Genomic DNA, 23,763 nt, shown 5'->3' with positions numbered 1-23,763 from the left:
TAAAACGGAAGGTAAAAAAAAAAAAGTGGCAACCGAACCCAGCAGATAAGGAAGGGAAATGTGTTCCGCAGGCACACAGACACGCAGTGTGGGCTGGGCCGGATGAGCAGCACCTCAGACAGGGACGTCTTGTAAGGAGAAAGGAGGCATAACACTCTATATTCCTGAGGACGACGGCACACTCGCACATAGACTTTTACACTTCCTACCCCCGCCACACAGAGAGAGGTGGATGGACACTGCGGTAAGCATCTCGCGTCCCGCCATGACGTTTTGATACGTGTCTGCGTCGATGATCTCGCTCATGCGGGTGAGAATCATCAGCACCTCATTGGAGGCCAGCCACCCAGCGTCGCGTGTGTAAAAGGCGTGAAACATCCTTGCGGATTCCTCTTCAAAGCAAAATTCCTCCGAACTGAGGGTTCACCTTTGCCGCGTGAATTTCTGAAACTCGCTGCGTGTCACGGTGTCGCCGGAGGCAAAGTACTAACGGAGCAGCGCCGCCATTTCAGTCCGTGTGGAGAATATCCCACAACTTTGCAGTACGTGCAGGATGCATGTGGTGGGAATATGACCAACACGATCCGTATCGTACAGGTCGAAGGTTCGCAGCAAAGCTGCTGTGGGGACGGACATCGCACAACCAGTAATAACGCCAATGCGGAGCTACACTGCGTACACGGAGAGTGTGAGTGAAAGGAGGACCGTCAGCCAACAACGCTGTTGGAGTACAATGAACCATCCGGGCACCGCCCATCTTCCAGCGGACGTGACAAATGCAAACACGCACCACTCTTGCTATCCTCTTCTCATGCTGTTAAACCCGTCTTTTTTCTTTTCTTTTCTTTTTTGTTTTTGTTTTGTTCCTCATTTTTTTTTCAAGAAACTCATCTCGTCCTCGTCCTCGTCAGTCTCGTCACTCAACAAGGATGCGCCAGGGGATTTTGCTGCTATTATCCCCCCCCTGCGCAGCGCCATCATTTCATCTTCTTCCTCTTCTTCCTCCGCCTCCGCCCTCTCCACGCCGCCACGCCGCAGGAGGGCTGGCACCACAGACGACGTCGCCTCCGTTTCCTTCGGAATCACCTCCACCTCCGCACCCTCCGCCACAACGTCCCACATTGACCAGTACTTGCCATGCGCCACCGTCAGTAGTGCGTTCCCCGAGCCACCAGATGGACGGCACTGCGCCCGCACAGGGAAGGGACCACGCAACACCTGCACACACGCCCCCGCCGCGTCCGCATCCCACAGTCGCACGGTGCCGTCCAGTGAGGTCGACGCCACGGCAGCGGGAAGAACAGGAAAGGCGGGATTTGCATAAAACGACACTGACGTCACAACGTCTTCGTGTCCCACCAAGATGCACGGTGCCTCTGCGGCTCCGCGCGACAAGTATCGTGCGTCCCACAGGTGCACAAGATTGTCAGCGCCGCCGGATGCAAAACGAACCCCGCACGGTGACCACGAAACACACGTACAGGCATTTAAATGACCACCGTGCTTTCCTGCTGTTGTAAAGGCATGCGTTCCGCTTCGCACGTCCCAGGTTACCACACGCCCCGCCTTGTCCGTCGTGGAGAGAAGTGACCCATCAGGGTGAAAGCAGACATCCAGTGTTCCACCTGCCGTTTCATACCCATCTTGTGTTAACAGATACGGCAGCTTTCCATGAGGCGCCACAATTGCAGCATCCCACAAACACACAGTAGAATCATCACTTGTAGAGGCAAGTAAGGAGCCTGTGGGATCCACAGCAAGACGCTGAATGCGCGCCATATGCTGCTCTTCACTTGTAGCTACACGCTCAAGACCAACCTGGGCAGAATGTTTTACGTCATGCACATCAATCCCAGTCTTGTTACTCACATCAACACCCCCATCATTAAACGAGTCCTCAGTAATACGCCAGACAGCAATGTAGTAATCAAACATATTTGTGGAAAAAACAAAGGGCGTTGTCGGGTGTACGGCAAGATGCCGGACGTGTCCCCAACCACTGCCGCAGCTAGAGACACTCACCAGCGGTAGGCAGGCGTCCGTATTCCACAGCGTGATGACACCATCTGCTGCGCCGGTGACGACCGTGTGTGGCAGCATGGAAACTGCGGCGCATGACGTAAACGGCATACAAAGACCCCCTACGAGTGAAGAAGAAGATGCGCTGGCACCGTTAGTTCCATGCATACACCCCATTTTAACGTTGCGAACAGACTTTGTCAAGCGCATGCGTTGTAATGGCTGCACGGCCGCCTGATGGGCGGGGCGAACGACAGCCGAGGCGGCCACAAAAGCATCCTTTAGGCTCGCAATACGACGCTCTGCACGTGCCATTGACAGCGGCAGTAGTGCCTGGCGCCGTTCCACCAACGTTGGAGGTGCCAGCGAAAAGGTTTCATTGTTTCTCACCAGAGCGCTCGGGGCAGACGCACGCTGCTGACTCCTTCTTCCACCCTGCGAAGCAGACAGTGATGATGCGGAGGCCATGAAGTGTTTACTACGAATATCTTCAAGTGTTCTGTACCCGCCCTCGATCATGAGTTTGCGCAGGCGGTGACGACGCTCAAAGGCTGCCTCGGCAAACAGGACAATTGGAGCCTCCAGTAAACGTAGTCCCTGTTGCACCTCATGATCAGTGACAGGAATGACAGGGTCAATCAGTTCCATCCACCCTGTCTTACTGTGAGTGCATTAGTGAGAGCGAAATAGAGAAAGAGAGAGAGAGCGTATGCTTCTTTCGCCAGCCCGGGCAGCACACTGCGGTTGCAAAAGAAAAGGAAGGCAAGAGAGTGCAAAGGAAAGACACCGCTCGTTGCACATCCACACTACACAGTGAGAAAAGACGCATCTAATGCAGTGACAATATGTATATATGCATGCATACATGCATGTATGTATAGATAGATTCATGGGGATAGAGAGACGTGTAACAATTCGTGTTGCCCTTCAGTGGAGTTTGTTGGCCGCATGCGACAGATTCGCGGCCCTTTCAATCATCAGCAGCGCCATCACGAACCATGCATGCAAACAGAGGACGTAAAATACCACAGCAAGGCGCATGACAGGCTGCCGACGCAGCAGTCGACCAAAGCGAAGAGCTGCCGCATCCACAGCGGCCATCATCTCAACGACCACCGACATCAGCCTGCCGGTGGATGAGAGATGCCGGAGGAACATCGGACGGGAATCCGCTGCATCCCGCATCAGCTGCTGCGAATGTGTCACATTTACACGTGTTGTGCGCTCCTCCTCAAGCCGAGCCGCCGCACGCTCGCAACGCCGCCGCCACTCGGCTGCATCCCGCATAGCCGCCTCCAATGCGTTCTGTTTCTCCAACAGTTGGTGAGAAAAAAACATCTCGTTCCGCGACTCCGCATCATTGCCGCGAAGCCCGACAAGAGTGCCGGCTGCGGTGAAGGTGCCACCATGCTCTTCTACAGCCGCCCGCAACTCATTTAACTCCCGCTGTCGCCCCTGCAACAACGCCTTGCTCCGCTGGTGCGCCGCCACCTCACTCTCAAGGGCATCCTGCGCCCCACGCAAATCTAACCGCATAAAGTCCAACTGCTGGACGATTGCAAGTCGCTGTTCGTGCGCCGCGTCCACCTCGCGATGTCTAACTGCAAGTTGAGCCTCTAACCGCTCCTTTTCTTGCTGCATGGAGGCAATCATGCTTTCTAACTCCTCTTCCCGCTGCCGTGCTACGACGGCATCGCTGTCGTTCAAAGTGTCCTTCTCACCACTGCCTGTGGGCCCCGTTCTTCCTTCCTGCAGTTCAAGACGTCGATGAAGTTCGTCATACTCTCGTTGTTTGTATTCAAGTAGGCAGCGAGACTTTGCCTTGTGCTCGTCAAAACGCGCCCTGACGGTGCGCAGCGACTCCTCCAATTGATGTACCTGTAGCGAGCGCTGCAGCAGTTCCTGCCGCGCTGCCTCCGCCATCGCCTGATGGCGCCGCGCGTCTTGTGCAAGCGCGTCAAGTTCCTCGTCTCTTCGCTTCAGCAGCGCTGACTCAACACCTCCTTGAAACATCAGCGCCGTCGCCGCAGCCGCCCCCTCCTCAACGTGATTCCGCATTCCTTGCGACGAGATGCTTGTGTCCCCCGCCACCACCGCGGACGCCGTTGCTGTCGTTGCTGATAATGACGAGGAGGCTGTGCCACCATTACTGTTGCTGTTGTGCGGGTTTGTGTCCCCGCGGCACTGCGTGGCCGCCACGGGTTGCTGTAGAAGCGGTGATAACGAGAGGTTACCTCCCAGCGTCGTCGGTGCATGCTCCTCCCCCGCAGCTCGCATGCGACGCACTGAGCTTACCTCATTGCCGTTGCCGGACTCCGCGTCCACCGCCATTTCTGTCTGCAGAGCCGTCGTCTCCGCCTCCACCGCCCGTTGTCGTGCATGTTGCTCCGCCCGCTCGTCAACGGCCTCTAGGAAGGCCGCCACGCCTTGAAACATGTCGCCAGGGACAACTTATTCACCACCTCTCTCTGGGAACAATGCCAATCACCACTCTCCTTACAATCCACTGCGCATAAGCGTTTGCACCGCAGTCTCCTGTTAAACGGCGGTCGGTCGTCACCAAAATGTGGCGCAGCCACAGTGGGAACGCGCGAAAACACAAAAAAAGCAAAAAAAGCAAAAAAAGGAACAACAACAATCACAAACCATGACAAATGTAAAACAGCGGGCATGCAAGTAGTACACGGTGTGCCCCGTGTGCAAGGATAAGAACACACACAGCAACAAAAATAAGAAGCAGATAACGCCGCTCCAGCGACGCGCAAAAGAGATGTAGGTTACCGCTCAACGGCCACAGTATCTGTCAAATTCACACCTGTTGCCTCCACTTCCTCCTCCGACGCTGTGTCGTGGTGATCCAGCAACGGGACGTAGCCATCTGCCTCCGGATCGCACACGCCGCTATAAAACCCCGCCCCATCATCGTTGTCATCATCAGATCGGGCCTCATTCTCTGCCGCAGTGTTAGTGCGTGTGGATGCGCGAATGGCTGACGCAAATGGGGCCTCGCCTGGGCCTTCCAGCGCGCGTCGAAGCACTTGACGGATATCGGCAAGCACATTTTCCGTACCAGCTTCCTCTTCTTTACTCATCTTCTCTTCCTCCGTCTGTTTCCCTCTCTTCTCGACTATCTGCTGAATCTGCAAGAGATGAGCCATGGTATGCTCGTAGGCGTGCTGCACATTTGCGATGGCACAGCAGAGCTCTGCAAAGTCCAGCCTCGCCTCACAGATAGGGTTGCCGCATTTGTGTACGGCGGTGACGTGCATATTGTCAAAGGAGCCGAGCTTCTCAGCAATTGCAAGACGTGCGGCCTCCTGCATGATCTCCGTTTGAAGCACGGGGTCCTCAAGACTCTCCAGCGCCTGAAGGTGCAGCGGTAGCGTCACCGTGCCGGAAACATTAACGGTAACGTCCGTCGTGGGACCTAACCCGCGCCCCTCCATCTTTCGCACGCTCAGTGCACACAGTCCACCTCACGGGCACACACACACACACCTTTCGTTCCTTGTATCTGGGCACCTACTGCAACGTGCCGGCCACAGTAACCGCGGTCGCTTCACCTGCCTCTGCTGCCGTCGCCAACGAACGAAGGAGGGCTTAAGTGCAAAAGGGGAAGATATAGGTTAACCACCCGGGCTGAACAGCGAGGGACACAAAAATGGGCGGCTGCAACGGCAAGAGAACTTTTAAGGGGGAGGAAGTGTTGGAAGTGAGACGGTACAGCTCTAAACGATATCGATAAAAAAAAAGAAGCACACACACACAGAGAGAGAGAGAGAGAGAGAGAGACGGTACGCACATACTCTCCGCTTTCGTACTCATGGTTTGCTGTTTATACGTCTCCTGCGCACACACTGTGACCCGTAAGACTACCAATCAAGCAGTGTGTCCATGTAACGAGACCCACGAAAGCGGAAGGTGCTGCCGTACATCGACTCATGTCGTGGTATCTCACTCTTGAGGTGCTCCGTCAGCCGTAATAGTTCTTTCCGGAACTCCTCCATCTGTACACTATTACCACCACTACTCTTGCTGTTGTTGTTACTGGATGAGCTCCTCTCTAGCTCCTTTAGGCGGTGCATCAGGAACTCTCGCCGTGTTACGACCTCTAGAAGAGGAAGCTGAAGCTCCAGTCGCCGCGTTTCCTTCTTTACCTCCAATGCACGCTGTGGCAGCGGCAGTTGGGACCAGCGACACAGGGCCTGCTCCTGCTCCGCCTCTGGCACCTCCATCACGGACCACAGTTGCTGCAACTTCTCGTAATTTACGTCATACAACACGTCAGTGTGACCGTTGCCGGCCGTCCTGCCATAAGGTGTGAGCGGCACCGCATGCACATTCAGCTGCGAGGACTCATCCCCCCCGCGCTGATAGTGTTGGGGCGGCGGCAGCTGCTGCTGCGGCAAGGCAACTGGTGTGGCATCCTGTGACAACGCATGACGTCCCACCGCCGGGGAGGCCGCGGAGTACGGCGAAAACGCGTCGACGGACTGACGGCGCCTCTCTTCGCGCGCCGTGAGTTCTTTCAGTAATCGCTGCTCCTCCTCACCGAGGGCACGGCGAGCCCACGCCTCACGCTCCGCGCGCAAAGCGTCATGCATTTCCTTGTAGACGTTTTCATACTTCGCCTGCACCTCCCGCAACGCCTGAAGCTTCTGCTCCTCGTAGCTGAGGTGCAGCGCATCCACTTGGGCGTGGGCCTCACGGAGTTGGTTTTCCAACTCCGCGCGACGCCTCTGCTCATCCTCCAGCATGGCGAAGGATGCCTGCAAGTTCTTCTCAAACTCCATGCGTGCCTGCTCGGCAGCCTCACGTGCACGGCTCTCCGTCTTCTCAAAGTACGTTAAAAGCGCAGTGTCCATTTCGTGGCGAAGCGCCGCAAGGTGGCTGTTGTGGAGCCGCTCCGTATCATGTACCTTGCCATCCCGCTCCTCCCTCTCTGCCTTCACCCGCTCCAATTGCTCCTGCATGAAAGCAACGTACTTAGCCTCCATTTCCTCACGCAACACGGCCCGCTGCTCCTCCACGCGCCACACCACGTCCATGTCTGACGTCAGGTACTCGCGCAGCCGCATTTCCATCCCGGTGTGCATCGCACACAGACTCTCCTCATACTTTTTCTGCAACTCGTCCTTTTGCTCCTCTAGCTGAGTGAGGTGCAGCTGTTCAAGCTGTTCCACTCGCCTCATATAGTCTTCTTGATATTGCTGTGAGGTTGCCTTCACGGCGCGCATCACACGGTCAAACTCATCCTGCATTACCCGCACACGCTCATTGGCCGACTCCTGTTGTTCACGGTCCTGCGTTTCCATGCGTTCCAGCAACCGCCGGAGTTCCAAGTCAAAGGCCGCCTCACGCTCCCGGAGCACCACCTGTGCACGCTGCCGCTCCTCCGCAAGACGACTCTCCTGCTCTTTGCGCAACTCTACCACGATCCCTTCGTGACACTGCCGTTCTGCCTTCAATGCGGACTCGTGTTTGTTTCTCAGCTCTACCTCTCGCTGCCGTAGTTGCTCCACATGCTGGCATTTCTCGATCTGCAATTCATCCTGTTGTCGCTCAACCTCCGCCCTCCAGAGTCTCCGCTCCTCCTCCAGTTCCGTTTCATGAGCCAACCGCATCTGTTGGATCTCTGCCCGATATGCGCCCTCCATCGACCATGTCTTTTCCATCCAGGCGGTCTTCAGACTCTCCCACTGCTGCTGCTGCTCCTGTGAACGCTGCCACGTCGCCTCTGCGAGAATGCATTGCTGCTCCTCAAACATCTTCATGGCGTATTCCGCGGCCCCCTGTTCCATGCTCGCTTGGTTCGCCCGCAACGTTTCCTGCAACGCCCTGTTGCGCTCGTCCAAGGCTGCTCGCTCCATACGAAGTGTCTCCTCCACCTGCGCCTGCACACGTGCGAGATCGGCGGTGCTGGATGACTCCAAACGTTTCTTGTAGGCCACACGTTCGTTAATAAACACCTCCAACTCCTCCTTGCGTGCCTGCAACCACCGCGCCTCACATTGCTCCTGGTAAGAAAGCATCAGTTCCGTGACAGCTACGAGGTGCCGTTGCATGTTAGCCTTGGCCTTCACAAACCGCTCCGCATACTGCTCAGCGATTTCCTCATGTAGCTTCGTGCGTTGCACCTCCCAGCGCTGCTGTTCGGCGTGCAACTCAGCAAACTTCTTGTCGTACGCGGTCTGCAGTGCCTCACGTTCTTGTCGAATGTAATCCATCGCGCTCTGTTGTGCTTCATCCATTTTCCGCGCAAAGGCCTCTTGCAACTCCCCCTCACGACTCCGTACATCGGCCATCGATTGAGCAACGCGCGCCTCTAGTACTCGTATCCGTTCCTGGAACGCCCCTTCCTGTTCATTGAAGAATGCGACACATCGTTCATTTTCTTCTATTTGCGCCTGTGCAATGGCAGCATCGCAGCGTTCCCGCTCCCCCTGTTGTTGCTGCAGGAATGCCTTGTGAAGGGCATCCCTCTCCGCCTGCAGCCTCTCGACTGCAGCCTTTTCCTTTTCCTCCATGTCGTGCAGGAAGGCCTCACGCGTCTTGGTAAACCGGCTCAGCTGCTCCGTTTCCCATGCTGCTCGCTGTGCGCGTTCCTCGTCCAGGCGTTTCCCCCACTGAGCGTTGAGCTCCTCCTGCTCCTGCGTCCGCTGCAGCTCGCACTGCCGCCTCAACGCAACGCACTTCTCCTCCCACTCCTTCAAACGCGACAACACCTTCTCGTACTCGTGCCGAGAGATGCCCGGCCCGACACCCGCGTCGTCGGTACCGCCAAGCGCCTCATCGAGCAACCTGTCGTATCGCTGTCGCATCTCTTCGACTTTTTGATGCCACACAATGTCCTGCTCACGCCGCGCGCGCGCTACAGCGCCTTCCATTTCTGCAGCACTTAGTTGCACCTCCTGCGTGAGTCGCTCGATGCGGGCCGACATACCCTCGTTATCGTGGCGCAGCATTTGCACCACCTCCATGTGACGTTCCAACCCTCGCATCGCCTCCTCGACGCGGCCGCTCCACCGGAGGTCGGCGGACTCCTCCACCTGCACCACACGCTGCTCATAAGACGCGAGAAGCGCGCCCTCGCGCTCTGCCTGCTCACTACGCATGCGATTAATTGTGGCTTGATACTCTTTGCTCAGCCTCTCTACGTCATTTTTGTATGCCACAGACTCCTTCTCAAGCATCGACGACCACAGCTGCTCCACTTCATTGCGCAACTCCTGTCCTTTCGCCAACGCAGCCTTAGCTGCCCTCTGTTCTGCCTCCTGTAGCCGTCGCACCATTTCTGCCTCCTTCACCGCCATCTGGACATGCAGCTCTTTCATCGTGTTCTGCATCTCTTCCACTGCCGCGGCACACTCCCGCTGCATCTCCCTCGTCTTCTCGTTTATTCTGGCAATCTGCTGCTCATGGTCTCGTTGCAGGTCATCGCGTCGTGCGATAAGATCATTCATGGCATCTGTCTGCTGTTCTTGATGCTCACGCACCAGCTGTTCACGCAACTGCGACAGATCTCGCATCGCCTCCTCAAGGGCGTGTACGTGCAACGTTTCATGTTCCTTTACAGCCAACTGCTCAGCGGCAATAATCTTCTGGCGCTCCTCTTGCAGGGTCTTCACCCAACCACGCTCCCGCTCCGCAATCTTTTCATCGTACATTCTACAGCGGTCGTAGAACTCCTTGTCCAAGATTTCCTTGTATTCCTCCTTAAACATATCCGCATGACGCATTACCTCCCCCTCCAACTCTAGTCGCACCTCGCTGTGATTTCGAAGGGCCTGCGTCGTCTTCTCAAGCAGTGTTCGGCTAATTTCTTCCACGTCATGCTCATGTTCCGCCAGCGCCTGTCGCGTTTTTTCCATCATGGCTCCCTCAAAGGCAACCTTTTGTTCTTCAAATGCACGCGAACGACAAATCCATTCCTTCTCAAACGTTTCCATGTGGTGCGAAAGGCGCGCCAGACTGTTTTCCTCGCTGCTGCGCACCACGGCCTCGTACTCGGACATGACTTGCATGGCGCGGGCAATAATGTCGCCTTCCTGCCCGCGTTTTGAGGTCTCACTGAGAAGCTGCGATGTGCGCAGGTTTAAAAGCTCCCGTTTCTCCTGCTGATAGCGGCGCTCCGCTTCCTGCAGCATCAGACGTGTGTCTTTCAGCTGCTCCTGAACCCGCTCATACTCGTCCATTGACACCAAACGCCCAGCATGATTTTCTTGGCGATCCTCTCCCTCCAATTGCGCGCGCTCATTCATTAGACGTCCCACCTGCGCCTTTTCCCACTGTAGTTCCTCCAGCAACTGCGTCTCTCGCTCCTGCGCCCGACCACGCTCTTCCAGTAGTTTATACTCGTACTCAGCCACGATCCTTGCAAAACGCGGCTCAACCTCTCGGTTTTGAGTGACACCACTGCTGTGAAGACCCAAAGGCGTGGCGGAGTCATTCCCATCCCTTTCATTGGCGAGACGGCGGTAACGAGCGCTGATGCTGTTACTGCCGCTGCCGCTGCCACTGCCGCCTCCGTGTCCAACTCCCATGGGTGAAATTGTTGACGCCATGTGGGCTGCAGCAAAAACTTTTTGAGTGGAGGGGAGTGAGAGTGCTGTAACGACGTGTGCGCGTTTGTTTGTTGATTTTGTTTCTGTGTGTGTGTGTGTGTGTGTGTGTTTGTGCCGCCGCAAAGTGTCTATGGTCTGCTTCTAGTCGTGTGCCGGCTAAACCCCTGCGATCCACTTGGGCAGGAAAAGAAGGTGTGTATAAACAGGTCTAAATACGCACAGTCGGCAGAGGAACGCCCACAGAGCCCCACACGCACCGATCCCTGTGACTCCAATTCACAGGGAGCGGATGAATCGACCACTGTGATACCATGACGACATCAGCAACAACCGGTGGAAAGAACCCCCACGCAAAGTCAAGGAAAACCAAAAGCAAAAAAAAATATTGCTTTCTCCCTTGGTGCTGAAATGCTTGTTGCCGCTCGTCACACATGCAAAAAAGAAAAGCGCCAAAAAGGCGGAAGAGGGTGAATCAATTGACACTCCACAGCCAGAGAAACAAAATAATAATAATAATGGTGAGTGGGGACTGAAAAGACAATCGTAAAAAAAAACAAACAAAAACAAAACAAAGCAACTCAACGTCGCCACGGAAACATCAAATAACAAGAGCAACAAAGACATAGTAGTCCAAGTCCCACCTTCTCCAACAGAATATAAAACAGAGGAAAGCAAACATAGCGTTTACGTATTCGTCTTGCCATCATGAACACAGAGAAGTGTGACGGAGTGTTTACTTATTCCTCTAGTAGCCGATGGAAAGAGCAAGACCAACACATTCCCCCATTGCCTACACTTCCTTGAGTGCCAACGGCGGGTGGAGGCGCAGAAGGGCGCTTCGGCGCTCAAAAAAAAAAAAAAAACAGCCTCAAGGAAAACGATTAATTCCCCCTTTCTTTTTGAGGCCTGCCCGCAAGACCGCGGAGGTCCCCCTTTGGCTCCTTCGTACCATCCCTCCCACACCGCCACGTAAAAGCATCCGAATGCCTGTGCCGCGTGGACCGTCACAAAAAGACCCAATTCGCTGCTTTGCCTTGGCCCCGCCGTGCAACGCGTTTACCATCCGCCACAGGAGGCGCAATGACCGCGTGATCGCTCGGATGTGCACCGGTCAATGAGCAAACGCCAAGTGAAGACGCCGTTGGGCCAGTTCAGCCGCACAGCCGCCTCTTGAAAGCCCTTCAGTGGCGGCTACCACCCGCTCCACTTCGGAAAGTGTGGGGAGTGTCGTGGACAACGTTCGATACATGCACTCTCGCTCTTGTTCCTTAAAAACAGTACGCCTTGCGGCAAACTACACGTCATGATAAGCACCTGAGAAGAGCAGACAGTGTTGGGGCAGGTTTATTCACCTTATTTTCCCATACCAGGGGCATACGCGTCACGCCAGACCATTCTCCTTTCGCAGGCTCCCCAATCAAAAGAACCAAAAGGGCGGAAACTTGGCGGACCTCATGCTGAGGAGGGAGGTATTGAAAAGGGAAACTTAGAAAACGTAATAAAATCCACCATATACTTCCACACACTGAGGCAGCAAGAAAGAGAGATACTTCATTTATAGTCTCACACCCTTGAATACACAAGAAAAAAAAACCAAAAAAAAAAACAAACAACAACAAAAACAAATTTAAAACAAAAAAAAAAAGGAGTTTGGCTCATAGTAAAACTTGCAAAGATATGACTCTTTCCTTTGATCGTCATGTGGGCATAAAGACATGGAACAAAAAAAAGTAACAAGACAGAGACGCAACTAAGAAGAGAAACTCATACATCAGCACACACACACACACACACACAAACGAACGAGTCCCTTCTCACATCAGCTGGAGTTTGTCCACAATGTAGGAAATACATAAGGAAAAATCGTTTATATTTCAATGATTTTCGTTTCCGTACTTGGTGCTGATTTTCATATCACCTCGGGCATCGCCGAAATTTCTACAAGCTCTCTTCCTTGCAGGAGCCACCAAGTGGCATTAGCGAATTCTCCCTGCCGAGTGATGACATCATCCACGGGGTGGTCTTTTCTCCAACGCTGTGTAGCACACTCTGCCCCGTTAACGCCATGACAAGTCGTACAAATTCATTTACGTGGAATTCATAGTTGTCATCTACCGGGATTCCAAGGATCTGCAGAGCATTTATTACCTCTGCCTTGCTTACTGGGATGCCTAAGCCCCGCCATAGACCTTTTTCCACGCAGACTGCCAGTGAAACACCGTGTAGCAGTGTTGACAACTCGGCGGCAGGCTGACCGTCATTGGCCGCAGCGCAATGTGTGGATTCTGCTCGGGGCACGCCTGGATATGTTTGCATCGCAGTAGAATTTGGGCCCGACACTGTGGTAGGGTTGCTTTCTGCGCTGTTTGTAAACGTATTGCTGCGGCTCCTACAGTTGTTCTTGGGAGCTGCGCGGATCGATCTACCTGTGGCGTTCCCACTGGAGTAGCTTGTGTACCGTGTTTCGTTGCCTGAAAATTTTTGTTGTTGCTGCTCGCGAGCCACGCCATCTGCAGGGCACTTCTTCTGCACGACAGACTTCAATATGGAATAGAACGTGCCCCGCACAACCTCAGTTGGGTATCGACCCTGAATCATGTAGGCCATACGAGCAAGAAAAGCGTCAAAGTACACTCGTTCCCGTGACTCCACCTCTGCTGCACATGATGTAGCGGCAGGTATGGCTGCGTCATTTTCCTCTTCACCGGGGAGACCACCGTGGTTGTACTGCATCACACTAATTCGCTTTACATCGTCAAATAATTCAGCAATAAGTGGAGTTTCCGGGAGAGGGATATTTACGCATTGCAGGATCTCTGAAAGCATCTCAATGTCTACCAGCTGTGTCTCTTCCCCAACACAGTCAGCTTTGGCGCTACGAAACTCCTGTAGGAAGTCCTGCACGTCTACAGAAGCCAAACTGAACGCCGAGAGATCACTTCGGGTACTGTCATCGCGGTCAAGAGCCGCTGTACCGGGGCCGCTGTGCGTATTTTCACCCCCGGCTGTGGGGAATCGAAGGGCTGCGGGTCCATAAGGTGTCTCGTTGCGACTGCCACGCACGGAGCTCCAAGACACTAACATAGCAGAAGAAGGCCGCATCTTGCAGACACTTGCCCTCGTGGCAGAAAGACTTGTCTGCACTGTTTTTGGGAGTGGCTCAGGCAGAGGAGTCGCTTGGGCGTTGACGACACCAGGTGGGAATAAGCACGTCTCCGTATCTGTTTTTGCTGTCGTTTCGAACGTATTGTCTGTCGCCACATCTGTTGGCGGTAGTCTTAAATGTTCCACTTCTTCGTCCTCAATTGGTGCCTTTTCTTCCAGACATCGTTCCTCCACCTCTCCCTCTTTCACTTCTGGTGCGGCGGAATCCCTGTCCGTCGGTTTTTTATTATCACGTGCCTCTTCCGTTATCACTTCACGTTGCACGGGGGCGCACTCTGACAATTGCTGGGAGTCCCTTCTACTTTCATTAGAACTCTTACAATTGGCAGTCCTTATGGAGCAATCCTTCCCAGCGGATTTGCCACCGCTGACACGCATGTGTTCCAGAATGTACTGCAGTGGGTCCTCTGGCTGCTCATTTAGTACGCCACTAAAGATGTTCTCGACCCTACCAGGCACGCCGTGGCGCAGTAGATAGCAGTACGCCTCACCCGCCTCGCTCTGCTGTGAGGGTTGCGGTTGTTGCAGTTGTTGTTGTGGTTGCTGCCGCGGTTGATGCGTTTGACGTTGTGACTGCTGCATTTGTCCGAGAGGCCGCTGATGTACGCCAATGGCGCCGTCACGAACGGTAGCACCACCGGACATTTAGACAAAAACACTTTCTGCCTTTGTTCCCTATTTATATTCGCTACTTGTTGCCGGCAAAAAAAAAACCACCTAACTCTACGCACGCACGTAAACAAAGGGCGTGAAAAAAGTATTGAGTGAGGCAGATACAGAGGGATAAATACATCGCATTACACGCATCAATGCACATTGTGCTCGTGTGCCTAATATGCTCCAAGGAGGCAACGCCAGCCGGGTATAAATTTAGCGCAGGTTAAACTTTTCACCGTCAGGGGCACAGCGAGGGGACACCCACCACTTTGTGGTGTACAAAGCACCGCCACGAGGTTTTGCCCTGGTGTTTACTTCCGAATATGAACTTCCATAAAGCGGATTGGCTCTGTTACACGCGACGTCATCTTAAACTCGTGAATGTACTTCCACACCGTTGGGAATTCCCGCTTCAAGGCAAAAATAAAGCTCTTTGCATTTTCACACAAATCACCCGCCGTCATACCAGCGTGACCCACACGGAATGTCAACTGCCCTGGGTTTTTCGCACGCACTACACCACCCAAGACGCCCTGCGAAAGCCGAAATGTGAGACTCGTGCGATCCTCGAGGTTACGCAGGGCGGTGATGCATTTACCCGATGCCTTCGGCAGCTGTACAGCCTGCGTCGCCGGAGGTGACTCCGCAACTTTCCCGCTTCTGCATTTACCAGCGGCATCCTTTTTTCCGCCTTGGGCGCCTGGTCGTGCTGCCGAGGATGAGGCATCATCGCGTGCCTGCGGTGTCACTGGTGCTGGCAGCGAGGCCGCGGCGGTAATACATGGCGGCAGCTTTGACACAATCCGGTCATCCACGACAAAGTGGGAAAACGTCTTGGAAACTAGTACGGCCCGACGCGCAGCCTCCGTGTCGTCTCTCTTGCAGATGGCCTCCGCTGTCACCACAGCGTCGTAGTACCCATGCCGCTTATTAATCTTAAACGCATCACCAGAAATAATACGTGGGACGATGAGACATGTTGTGCGGCCGTTCATGGCGTAGGTGCGCTTCGGTAGCTGGAAAACGTGCTCGGTGAGCAGCTCCGGGCACTGCGCAACCACAACAGCGGGCACGACAAACTCAATGAAGACGCCCTCTGCCGCTGCAGCGTCTGCATCAGCCCCACACAGTCGCTGTATTTTGTGGATCACGGCCTTTGTCACAATGAGACGTTTGTCCTGCGGCATCCTCTTGTTTGTTATTCGCGATGCTACTTTATTTCGCCGCCCCTTTTTTTTCTTTTTGTTTGTTTCAAGTTTGCTTATGTGCTGCCTGGTTTGCTTTCTTCACCCTGCGTGAAGGATGCCGGGGATGCACCTCACCGTCGTTCCCAATGCTGTGAAGAAGTCTGGCAAATGCCGCACAAAAAAAAAAAAAGAAGTGAGAGAGAAAAAAGGGAATACACAGAAGCTAACATGATAAACATCGGGCACACAAACTCACCACCTCTTCTCCAAAACCCACCAAAAGTAAGAGCAGGAACACCACACACCGATAGAAAGAAAAAGAACACTCCTCCTCCTTCCTCTTTCCCTTATTCTTGTCGGGTTCAGCACTTTGAATGCCCCCCCCACCCCCATTTAGAAAAAAACTCCACCGCACAAGACATGTGGCCCCACCGTCGTCATGCCTTTTCCTTGCTCCTCCACCGCCTTAAAACAGTCAGGTACCCACAGTGATGTTAATCGTCGTCCATCAGCAGTGCGTGCTGCAAGGCGGGATGAAGCTCCTGAGAGCACGCTGCGTCCGCCTCGTCAGCCTCTTGCGTCAGCCGTGGGATGGCGTTCCCAGCAACAGCCAGAAGTTTTAAGGCGCTCGGCGTCACTGGTGGTGACGCCGCCACGGAGACGCCGGCACGCATTTGTGTATCAAAGAGCCGCGTGCCCTCTCGCAAGGTGTCGTTCTCGTCGCTGTTCTCCTCGCGCTGTCGCTTCTCCTTTGCGGTGGGCAGAGAAGCGTGCGTCCGGGGCTGCTTGCCTGTTCGCCGCACCTCCACAAGCGCACTCCCGTCCTCTGATCCTCCCGCGACTGCCATGTTTGGGTCACGCGGAAACGTTGTTTCGTAAAACGCCACCACTTTAGCATCAGCGCCAATAGAGCTCGGGTCGAACTCCGTGATGGCCAGATCCTCCCGCCGGCGAACCCGCGTGAGCGCGACATACGCCTGCCCACACTCGAAGAAACTTCCATTGAGTTCCACCCGCGCCATCGGCAGCGTCATGCCCTGCACCCGGTGTACTGTCAGAGCCCACGCGAGCTGCAATGGAATTTGCGTGCGTGCGGCTACAACCCGACCATCCGACGCCAAGACATCCATCCGCACGGGCGGCACCACCACCTCCTCACCACCGCTACTTGTGAAGCACACCACTGGAAATGCCGAGCCCTGCGCCTGTTCCGAAAAAGCAACCACAACTCCAAGATCGCCGTTGGAGAGATACGGCGCATTTGGCAAAGAGGCGAGCAGCACCACCTGCGCCCCAACACGCAACTCCAGCAGCGGAAGCAGCGAAACCTCCTTATCCAATTCGTACCCGGGCGTTGAGGCGTAGTCCTCGGAGGTGTAGCGATGGAAATTAACGTCGTCCAGTAGCTGCAAACGCTCCGTGTTATACGTCGTGGCACTCTGACGGCGCGCCATAATGACGGTGGGCTCAACACCAAAAGAATCCTCCAGCCGTCGGTTAAGACATGACAACAACAGACTCTCCACACGACGAGTATACCGCCCGTATCGGATATCTTCCATGCATGCTGCGAAGACGGGGTCGCCTTCGTGCCGGTAGTTCTTACGGAACTCAACGGCGGCAAACTGTAGGTTTCTCCACAACGGGCACTCAAAGCACCACTTTGGCTCCTCCTTAGTATCGCCTGCGTGGTTGCCACTCACAGAAGCCGCCGAGGCGGTGACAGGAGGCAGCTGCAAAAAGTCACCAAGAAGAACGAGCTGAAGACCCCCAAACGGTTTTTCGGGTTCGCGACGCACTTGGCGGGCAATCGCATCCAACACGAGGAAAACATTCACTGGAAGAACGCCGATTTCATCAATGATGAGTGTCTTACACTGTCGCCACGCCCGCACCACCTCCGGGCGGCCCTTGACGCGGTGGTAGATCTTGTCAAACGAGCCTTCCCCTCTGCCAATGCCAGCAAACGCGTAAATTGTAACCCCGCCAATAATGCGAGCGGCAACACCCGTGGTGGCGGTTGCCACTACGCCCTCACTTTTTGACAAGACATCCTGCAGCAGGTACAGAAGCCAGGCTGTTTTTCCCGTGCCCGCTGATCCCGTCAAGAAGACGTTTCTCCCCGTGCGCACCAACTGAATGGCACGCATCTGCTCCGTTGTCCATGACGCGCTGGCAAAAGACGTCACCTTCTCACGCGTGCTATTCCCCAGGAAAGACTTTGTCCGCATCGAGGTCACTTCTAAATGTGCCACAGATGCAGCTTGTGAGAGTGCGTTTTCCCTTTTCGCTGACTGTGTCGTGGGTTTGTCGGCATCACGAATATCCACGCCGTCGCCATCATTATCCGCTGCGTCGTTACTGCTTTTGGCATCGTTATCATCCCATTCTGACATGGCAAATACATTTGGGTCACGAAGCACGTGCCCTGTTGCCTTGCCTCCACGTCCCTCTCGGCATTTTTTGCATGCCACATTCTTCTCAATCTCTCTCCAATGATTGCGGTCCTGCAGCACTGCGGCCATGATGCGCAAGGCATCCACGTCGGCTGTGGTCTCAATAAACACGGTGCACACCCGTTGCTCATGCGGCACTACAACTGTAAGCTTTCCATCCATGGCATACGCCGACAAGACACGCTGAAGCCCCGCTAGTTGGAAGAACGTCCCCTCGTGGTGCTTATGACGACTAGAACGGACAACAAAGCATGGGCCAAGTCCGGACTGTCGCGAGAGAAAACACTCCGTACCACCCCACTGGCCTATCCGCTCACCGTCTTCCGCCGTCACGATTATACGGCCCCGCACAGCAGAGACAGTCATTTTGGGTTTTAATGCCGCCATGAGTGACGTTGTTCTATGAAGAAGCGTCCGTTGCCGATGTAAGAACACAAACACACACCGGAGTTTCTCTCTCTCTCTCACACACACACACGAACACGTGCGTCAATTCAGCAGCAGACAAGCGTATCTAATTGTATCTATGTATTTGTATGTATTCGTGCGTGGGCCAAGAGGGGCGGGCCCGATCGGCCTTGTCGCTTCACACCTCCCAAGGAGTATGGGTCCAACAAAAATAAACACAAAGAGAGCGAAATAATAATAATAATGCATATGAATAAACTGCAATACGTAAATAAACACGATGGACACGGCCACACCCACACACTCCCCAGCGTCATTTCTAAGAGATATATATTTGTGTGTGTGTGTTTTTTTTTACTTTATTTCCAACCAGTACTTGGTACGTGGTGGGAGCATCACCTATTGACGTCACCGGTGGCTCTTGACACCGTGGCGGGTTCTTCTGACACCCTCTCCAGACGAAATCCGATATTCTTACGCACCATCTCCCTAGCCGCGGCCTCAATCGCGGCTCGGCGAAGCGACTCCATGTCTTCCTCCTCCGAACACCCCTCCCCTACTGTCGTACTGCTGTGTGGCCTCAACGCCAACACACGCCGCAGCTCCGTCTCAAGGAGGTCATAGTTGCACTGTAGGGCCAATGCGGTGTAGCGCAGCTCCGTCGCTGTCTTGTGCGCCGCGCGGTCCGTTTTCTCCAATCGACGCAACAGCGCCTCGTGTAGCGCCAGCTGGCTGAGCTGCAACTCCGCAATGCGCAGCTGCGCTGCCGCCAGCTCTGTCCGAAGCGCATCAATTTCCGGCTTGCTCCCCTCGGAACTCGACAAGGACGAAAACAAAGGAGGTCGACGCGGTCGCTGTGAAGTTTCCTCTGACGGATGAGTGCCTGGCTGCGGGCTCGCCACGGAAGCAGACACGTCAGCGGCAGAAACGGTGGGGAGAATGCCCCCCTCCGAGGGGTATGCCCGACGGAGCAGAAGCAGGCAGCGTCGCACCATCCACACCTCCCCGGCCCACGCACACGCGGCTCACTACCCCGTACCAGCAAACCACATCACGCGACATGAGAGAGAGAGTAGAAAAAAAAAAGAGACGAGTGCGAGCAACATCGGCAAGAAGAAAAGAGGGAGTTAACAGAGTGACACCAACCCTCTCCGCAGAGCACCGCAGCGGCGAAACAGTAGCTTGCATGGTGAGATTAAACGTCCGGAGACAAGGCACAAAGTGGAGTAAAAAAATACCTCAAAGAAAGGGCGACCAACACATACATACACACACACAAAAGGGGAAAAACACACACAACTAAAAAGCAAATACATGTATGCACGTATGTATGTGTACGGAGGGTCAAGTAAAAATAAAACAAACGCAGATACGAGACAAGAAGAATATATTCTTTATGCCGGAAATAATGAACACATCATTTACTGTGGCGTGTACACCCAAAGGATGACTTCGTGTTTGCGTGCCCACATCAACAAGTATGTGGCAACTTCGTGGCTCACGGCACAAGCACAAACACCCAGAAATGTATCAGCAACTCCCAAAAAGATGCAATCGCAAACTTGTTGCGGCAAACAAATAACAAAAAATCAAAGTAAGGAAGGAATGTAAAAGCGACGGAGTGAGGAGACACAGCAAGCAATTGCAGCAATACGTTTTCTGCAGTAGCACCTCCTACTACCCCCATTATCTGTCCCCTTCTTGTCGTCATGCATGGGTTTGCGTGTGCGAAGCGAAGTCATCGGCGACTGCCATTACCATCCCTTCCTGCCCCTCGCTGAAGTGCCACCCAAAGGTCCCCCACACACGCAAGCACGCACGCACATATCACTAACGATCACTTAAATACGCCCCAAAACAAAATGAACAAAAACAACACGAGTTCTGATGAGAAACATTCTATTCTTCTTTGTTTCCCTTCTAATTTGTACGCCTCAAACACCTTTCAAAACTACGACCAAAAAGCATCCCGTACGTAGTGAATTTAGTCCATAAATTTAATGACGCCTTCCACGAGCGTCAGCCGACGGCTCTCCAACGTTCCGGTGTTGAAACGCTGTTGCACCTGCAGCATGGCCGACGTCTGCCGCGCAAAATGCGCCAGCTTGCGCAGGGCAGACCGCAGGAGCTGTCTCCTGCGCCCCACAATACCCTTGGCACGCAGCGTGCGCAGCCACATGATTTCCGTCTCGAGGGTGCGAAGGTCCTCCAACTTCAGCTGCATTCCCTGTCTCAGCCATTTTGGCAGAACTCCAATTGAACGGCAGTGTGTTGCAGCGTGGCGTTGAAAGCTTTTCCCTGCGGGGCGCGTTCCGCGTTCGCCTCCAAGTCGATGTGGAGGGACTCCAGCACCTCATACATTGCTTTGTTCTCACAGCGCAGCCTTGCTAGCCACTCCTTCAAGGAGTTCATGCCCTCGCGTTTTGAGAACTGCAAAAGTTCCTCGTGCCCCTCTGCGCATGTGACAGTCTCGGCGTCGTGGCAGTGCAATTTATGCTGCAGCGTCATCCATGTCTGGAACTAGTGCAGCACCTCATCGCCTATGCGATGCGCCTCGGCAGCGGCCCCTTCCGAGGCCGACATCTTTGCTGTCGCATAAGCCTTGCCCATAGACGAGCGAATGACACAATGGGTAGGAGAGCCGCTAGGAAGAGTTCATGCTACACCACACCGCGCAAAAAAAAAAACGTCTCGAACATGCTGCACAGCTTAGACGGGCTTCAAGGCAAGCAGGGGCGCTCCTGCATAAACTGCTCAAGCTTTCTAAGCGTGCCGTGCACATCATCTGAGTCCCGCAAAAAATGCGGACTCACGGACACGCTGCATGCGTCTCAGCTGCTGCTGTATCCTGGCAACGATGTTCAGGAGTCTCCCCGCATCAGGGGCCTCGCCTGTGGTGGCCAACACGGAGCGGAGGGTTTCACACAGCTGAGTGCACACCGCGATATCCACCACAAAATCGTTTGTCTGAACCGACGTTTCTTGCAAGTGTTTTGCCTCTATCACATGTTAGTGCGGCGTGGCGTCGGAGGGCCCCCCTCCGTCATCACGGCGGCGTCTTTGGTTTCTAACGGCAGTTCCGTTTGCAACTCAATTACCGCCCTCGCAGCATCCGCTGCTCTCGCAGTGTGGGGCCCCGTGAGGGGTGTCTGGCTCAGCGAGACCGCACGCTCATTTGCTGAGGCGCCACGTTGCCTGTTCGTACCGCCTGCTTCAGCGTCGCAGGCCGTTTGCGCGGCGCACGCAGGCGACTCCAATCCGCTGCTTTCGCGCAGCTCGAGACACAATTCAATCGAGTGCCGTGACGGTGTACTGCTCCTCCTCCGTGAGAGACGCAGACGCTCCAGTCATTTTGGGTGCGAGGTTGCCAATCTTAGATACAACGAAGGTAAGCGCCTCACCCTGCCGCAAAGCCACGGCGGGACGGCATGGTCGGTGACTCCTCCTTTTGCAACAGTGGCACCGACGCGAGGTTCCCCTCCCCAATAAACCGCATTAATGACGCACAGTGTATCACATCCTGCGTTGCTGCACAGTACACCCTGTAGGATGCCAATACTCTCCGCTGCTGCAGGAGCATGATTGCCGCAAGACACGGTGTACATATACACCACACCGTTCAGTAACCGCGTCACCAAGTGAAGAGCGTCAAACACGGAGTGGAGTGACACTGCCCATATGTGTCTCTCCACAGAATCCGTGCGTCACCCAAAGCCACTGCATATCCCCTAATGGCTTGAACTACCCGTTGCAGTACATTATGCATTGCAGGGGTCTCCTCAACCTTTGCTTCCTCTGTGTCTTCCGTATCATTGCCCTCCACAGCCGCCGCGTTGCGTACGGCGGCTGAAGCGGCCAAGACACGTTCCAAGACCAACAGGGAGTACCACATCTCCTCACCGTAATACGTTTCCAGTGCTTCAGCGTTGCGTGCGTCTGTGACTGTGGCGTAGAACCGCAATGCGCGCACCACCTGCCCCACACGACCACTGGAAAGCTCATTAACTACACCAACGACAGCATAATATCTTGCCTGATCCAAGGTGGCAGGGACGCCGAAAACCGTTTGCGTCAACTTTAAACAATCGCCAAGAGTGCGCTGCACCGTTCCTGACCACACATCTGACGTCCTACGCAAAGCAGGAAACCACGCTTGCAGGAAGCAAGATGCCAACGCAGCCCCTTTAGATGTCATTCCATTATGCATCCGTTCCTGCAATACAATAAGCATCTCTGTGACCACTGACGCAAAAGCTTCTTCCAGTGCACACTTCACGGTACGGTGAGCCTCCGCCAGCTCTGCTGGCGTTCTCCCAAAAACAACAAAACTATCATCCAACGCTGCACTAAAACCCAAACAAAGAACATCCGCATGTGGTGATCGCACTTTTTCCGTGGTGATGTTGCTGTGCAAAATTTCAGGCACGTGTACCACTGCTTCTATGTACGATGCGTCCACCACAGTCTTGCCACGCTGTTGTGCGAGAATCTGAAGCACCGTCAGAACCAGACCCGACATCCCATCGCCGTAACTGTTGCTCACTGTGTTTGCTCCAGGTCAGCTTCCATCCCTCATAAAAGCAGTCGGTGCTGCATGCAGCGTATTGAATAGGACATCGCGCCAAATACTGGCCCGCTGCGCCTCGTTATTCAGCGGCATAGGCACCCAATTACTCTCAAATACCAAAATCATCTCCTCAGGATCTTGCCAAGTAGTCCCCGAAAAAGTGTAGGTAACAACACAAAGATCAGTACGGATCTGTATTGTCAAAATATCTGAAAGTTCCAAAGAAACAACGGCAGGCTCTGGTGTTTGCATCGAGATAAGGAGCGGTGTTGGGGCAGTGATCATCTGAACAACATCTTCTGAAGAGCCTTCTCTCATTACCACGTCTATCATCGCCTGCATCATCTTCTCCCTAGCAATTTCTGTCAGGGTTGGTTTGTCCACAATTTCTAGCAGCCTCCTCCTCTGCTCTTCGTATGGCTGCGTGTTTCTGATTGTCATGATGCCACTTGGCTCAGTCGTCTCCGCCATGAAAAGAGGCGCCGTCACGGGCCGGGAACCCATCATTGTCTTGGACATAGCGAGTGTCTTCACGGACTACGGGCGGTGCGTGGTGGTCGAGGCACAACCGTCAGTGACCTTGTGCGCGTCTCTCTGCAGTAGCTGACTCTCCGGAGCGCCCGTCATGGCGAGCGTTTCTCAGACAGCTCGAGCGGCGGAGTTCATCTTCACCTGCTGTTCCACAAATTCCCAAGCCGCCGTGTCTCACTCCAACTCAACCACACGGAAGGTGTAGAGAA

General features: G+C 54.3%; 12 protein-coding genes and 1 pseudogene across 12 annotated transcripts, besides 8 other annotated features; 1 reads left to right on the top strand and 12 right to left on the bottom strand.

Moving 5' to 3' along the window:
* Window positions 1-249: 249 nt before the first annotated feature.
* On the bottom strand, window positions 250-637 carry TraAM80_06369 (hypothetical protein; annotated as a pseudogene).
* Window positions 638-867: 230 nt separating this feature from the next.
* Window positions 868-2,667, bottom strand: TraAM80_06368 (putative U4/U6 small nuclear ribonuclear protein; the record flags this gene model as incomplete). The annotated part of the gene is made up of 1 exon (XM_029383216.1): window positions 868-2,667. One exon carries the CDS (start codon window positions 2,665-2,667, stop codon window positions 868-870), a length of 1,800 nt encoding a protein of 599 aa, XP_029236929.1.
* A 26-nt stretch (window positions 2,668-2,693) lies between these two features.
* Window positions 2,694-2,725: a microsatellite.
* A 138-nt stretch (window positions 2,726-2,863) lies between these two features.
* Window positions 2,864-2,898: a microsatellite.
* A 48-nt stretch (window positions 2,899-2,946) lies between these two features.
* Window positions 2,947-4,455, bottom strand: TraAM80_06367 (uncharacterized protein; the record flags this gene model as incomplete). The annotated part of the gene is made up of 1 exon (XM_029383215.1): window positions 2,947-4,455. One exon carries the CDS (start codon window positions 4,453-4,455, stop codon window positions 2,947-2,949), a length of 1,509 nt encoding a protein of 502 aa, XP_029236928.1.
* A 341-nt stretch (window positions 4,456-4,796) lies between these two features.
* TraAM80_06366 (uncharacterized protein) lies at window positions 4,797-5,465 on the bottom strand (the record flags this gene model as incomplete). Its single annotated transcript, XM_029383214.1, has 1 exon — window positions 4,797-5,465. The coding sequence occupies one exon, from the start codon at window positions 5,463-5,465 to the stop codon at window positions 4,797-4,799; it is 669 nt and encodes a 222-aa protein (XP_029236927.1).
* Window positions 5,466-5,786: 321 nt separating this feature from the next.
* Window positions 5,787-5,811: a microsatellite.
* An 80-nt stretch (window positions 5,812-5,891) lies between these two features.
* On the bottom strand, window positions 5,892-10,583 carry TraAM80_06365 (uncharacterized protein; the record flags this gene model as incomplete). Its single annotated transcript, XM_029383213.1, has 1 exon — window positions 5,892-10,583. One exon carries the CDS (start codon window positions 10,581-10,583, stop codon window positions 5,892-5,894), a length of 4,692 nt encoding a protein of 1,563 aa, XP_029236926.1.
* An 84-nt stretch (window positions 10,584-10,667) lies between these two features.
* Window positions 10,668-10,697: a microsatellite.
* Window positions 10,698-11,128: 431 nt separating this feature from the next.
* Window positions 11,129-11,160: a microsatellite.
* Window positions 11,161-12,164: 1,004 nt separating this feature from the next.
* Window positions 12,165-12,228: a microsatellite.
* Window positions 12,229-12,345: 117 nt separating this feature from the next.
* Window positions 12,346-12,383: a microsatellite.
* Window positions 12,384-12,521: 138 nt separating this feature from the next.
* Window positions 12,522-14,393, bottom strand: TraAM80_06364 (uncharacterized protein; the record flags this gene model as incomplete). The annotated part of the gene is made up of 1 exon (XM_029383212.1): window positions 12,522-14,393. One exon carries the CDS (start codon window positions 14,391-14,393, stop codon window positions 12,522-12,524), a length of 1,872 nt encoding a protein of 623 aa, XP_029236925.1.
* A 323-nt stretch (window positions 14,394-14,716) lies between these two features.
* On the bottom strand, window positions 14,717-15,592 carry TraAM80_06363 (uncharacterized protein; the record flags this gene model as incomplete). The annotated part of the gene is made up of 1 exon (XM_029383211.1): window positions 14,717-15,592. One exon carries the CDS (start codon window positions 15,590-15,592, stop codon window positions 14,717-14,719), a length of 876 nt encoding a protein of 291 aa, XP_029236924.1.
* A 494-nt stretch (window positions 15,593-16,086) lies between these two features.
* On the bottom strand, window positions 16,087-18,435 carry TraAM80_06362 (PIF1 helicase-like protein; the record flags this gene model as incomplete). Its single annotated transcript, XM_029383210.1, has 1 exon — window positions 16,087-18,435. One exon carries the CDS (start codon window positions 18,433-18,435, stop codon window positions 16,087-16,089), a length of 2,349 nt encoding a protein of 782 aa, XP_029236923.1.
* A 416-nt stretch (window positions 18,436-18,851) lies between these two features.
* On the bottom strand, window positions 18,852-19,451 carry TraAM80_06361 (uncharacterized protein; the record flags this gene model as incomplete). Its single annotated transcript, XM_029383209.1, has 1 exon — window positions 18,852-19,451. One exon carries the CDS (start codon window positions 19,449-19,451, stop codon window positions 18,852-18,854), a length of 600 nt encoding a protein of 199 aa, XP_029236922.1.
* An 806-nt stretch (window positions 19,452-20,257) lies between these two features.
* Window positions 20,258-20,280: a microsatellite.
* Window positions 20,281-20,453: 173 nt separating this feature from the next.
* On the bottom strand, window positions 20,454-20,813 carry TraAM80_06360 (uncharacterized protein; the record flags this gene model as incomplete). The annotated part of the gene is made up of 1 exon (XM_029383208.1): window positions 20,454-20,813. The coding sequence occupies one exon, from the start codon at window positions 20,811-20,813 to the stop codon at window positions 20,454-20,456; it is 360 nt and encodes a 119-aa protein (XP_029236921.1).
* Window positions 20,814-20,949: 136 nt separating this feature from the next.
* TraAM80_06359 (uncharacterized protein) lies at window positions 20,950-21,945 on the top strand (the record flags this gene model as incomplete). Its single annotated transcript, XM_029383207.1, has 1 exon — window positions 20,950-21,945. One exon carries the CDS (start codon window positions 20,950-20,952, stop codon window positions 21,943-21,945), a length of 996 nt encoding a protein of 331 aa, XP_029236920.1.
* A 142-nt stretch (window positions 21,946-22,087) lies between these two features.
* On the bottom strand, window positions 22,088-22,975 carry TraAM80_06358 (uncharacterized protein; the record flags this gene model as incomplete). The annotated part of the gene is made up of 1 exon (XM_029383206.1): window positions 22,088-22,975. One exon carries the CDS (start codon window positions 22,973-22,975, stop codon window positions 22,088-22,090), a length of 888 nt encoding a protein of 295 aa, XP_029236919.1.
* Window positions 22,976-23,014: 39 nt separating this feature from the next.
* On the bottom strand, window positions 23,015-23,542 carry TraAM80_06357 (uncharacterized protein; the record flags this gene model as incomplete). Its single annotated transcript, XM_029383205.1, has 1 exon — window positions 23,015-23,542. The coding sequence occupies one exon, from the start codon at window positions 23,540-23,542 to the stop codon at window positions 23,015-23,017; it is 528 nt and encodes a 175-aa protein (XP_029236918.1).
* Window positions 23,543-23,763: the final 221 nt, after the last annotated feature.

The sequence above is a fragment of the Trypanosoma rangeli genome, assembly GCF_003719475.1.
Source record: "Trypanosoma rangeli strain AM80 chromosome Unknown Tra_15.4_contig_00230, whole genome shotgun sequence".
NCBI lineage: Eukaryota > Euglenozoa > Kinetoplastea > Trypanosomatida > Trypanosomatidae > Trypanosoma > Trypanosoma rangeli.
Note: the sequence above shows the minus strand (reverse complement) of the source record. Positions and strands in the feature narration are given on the sequence as shown.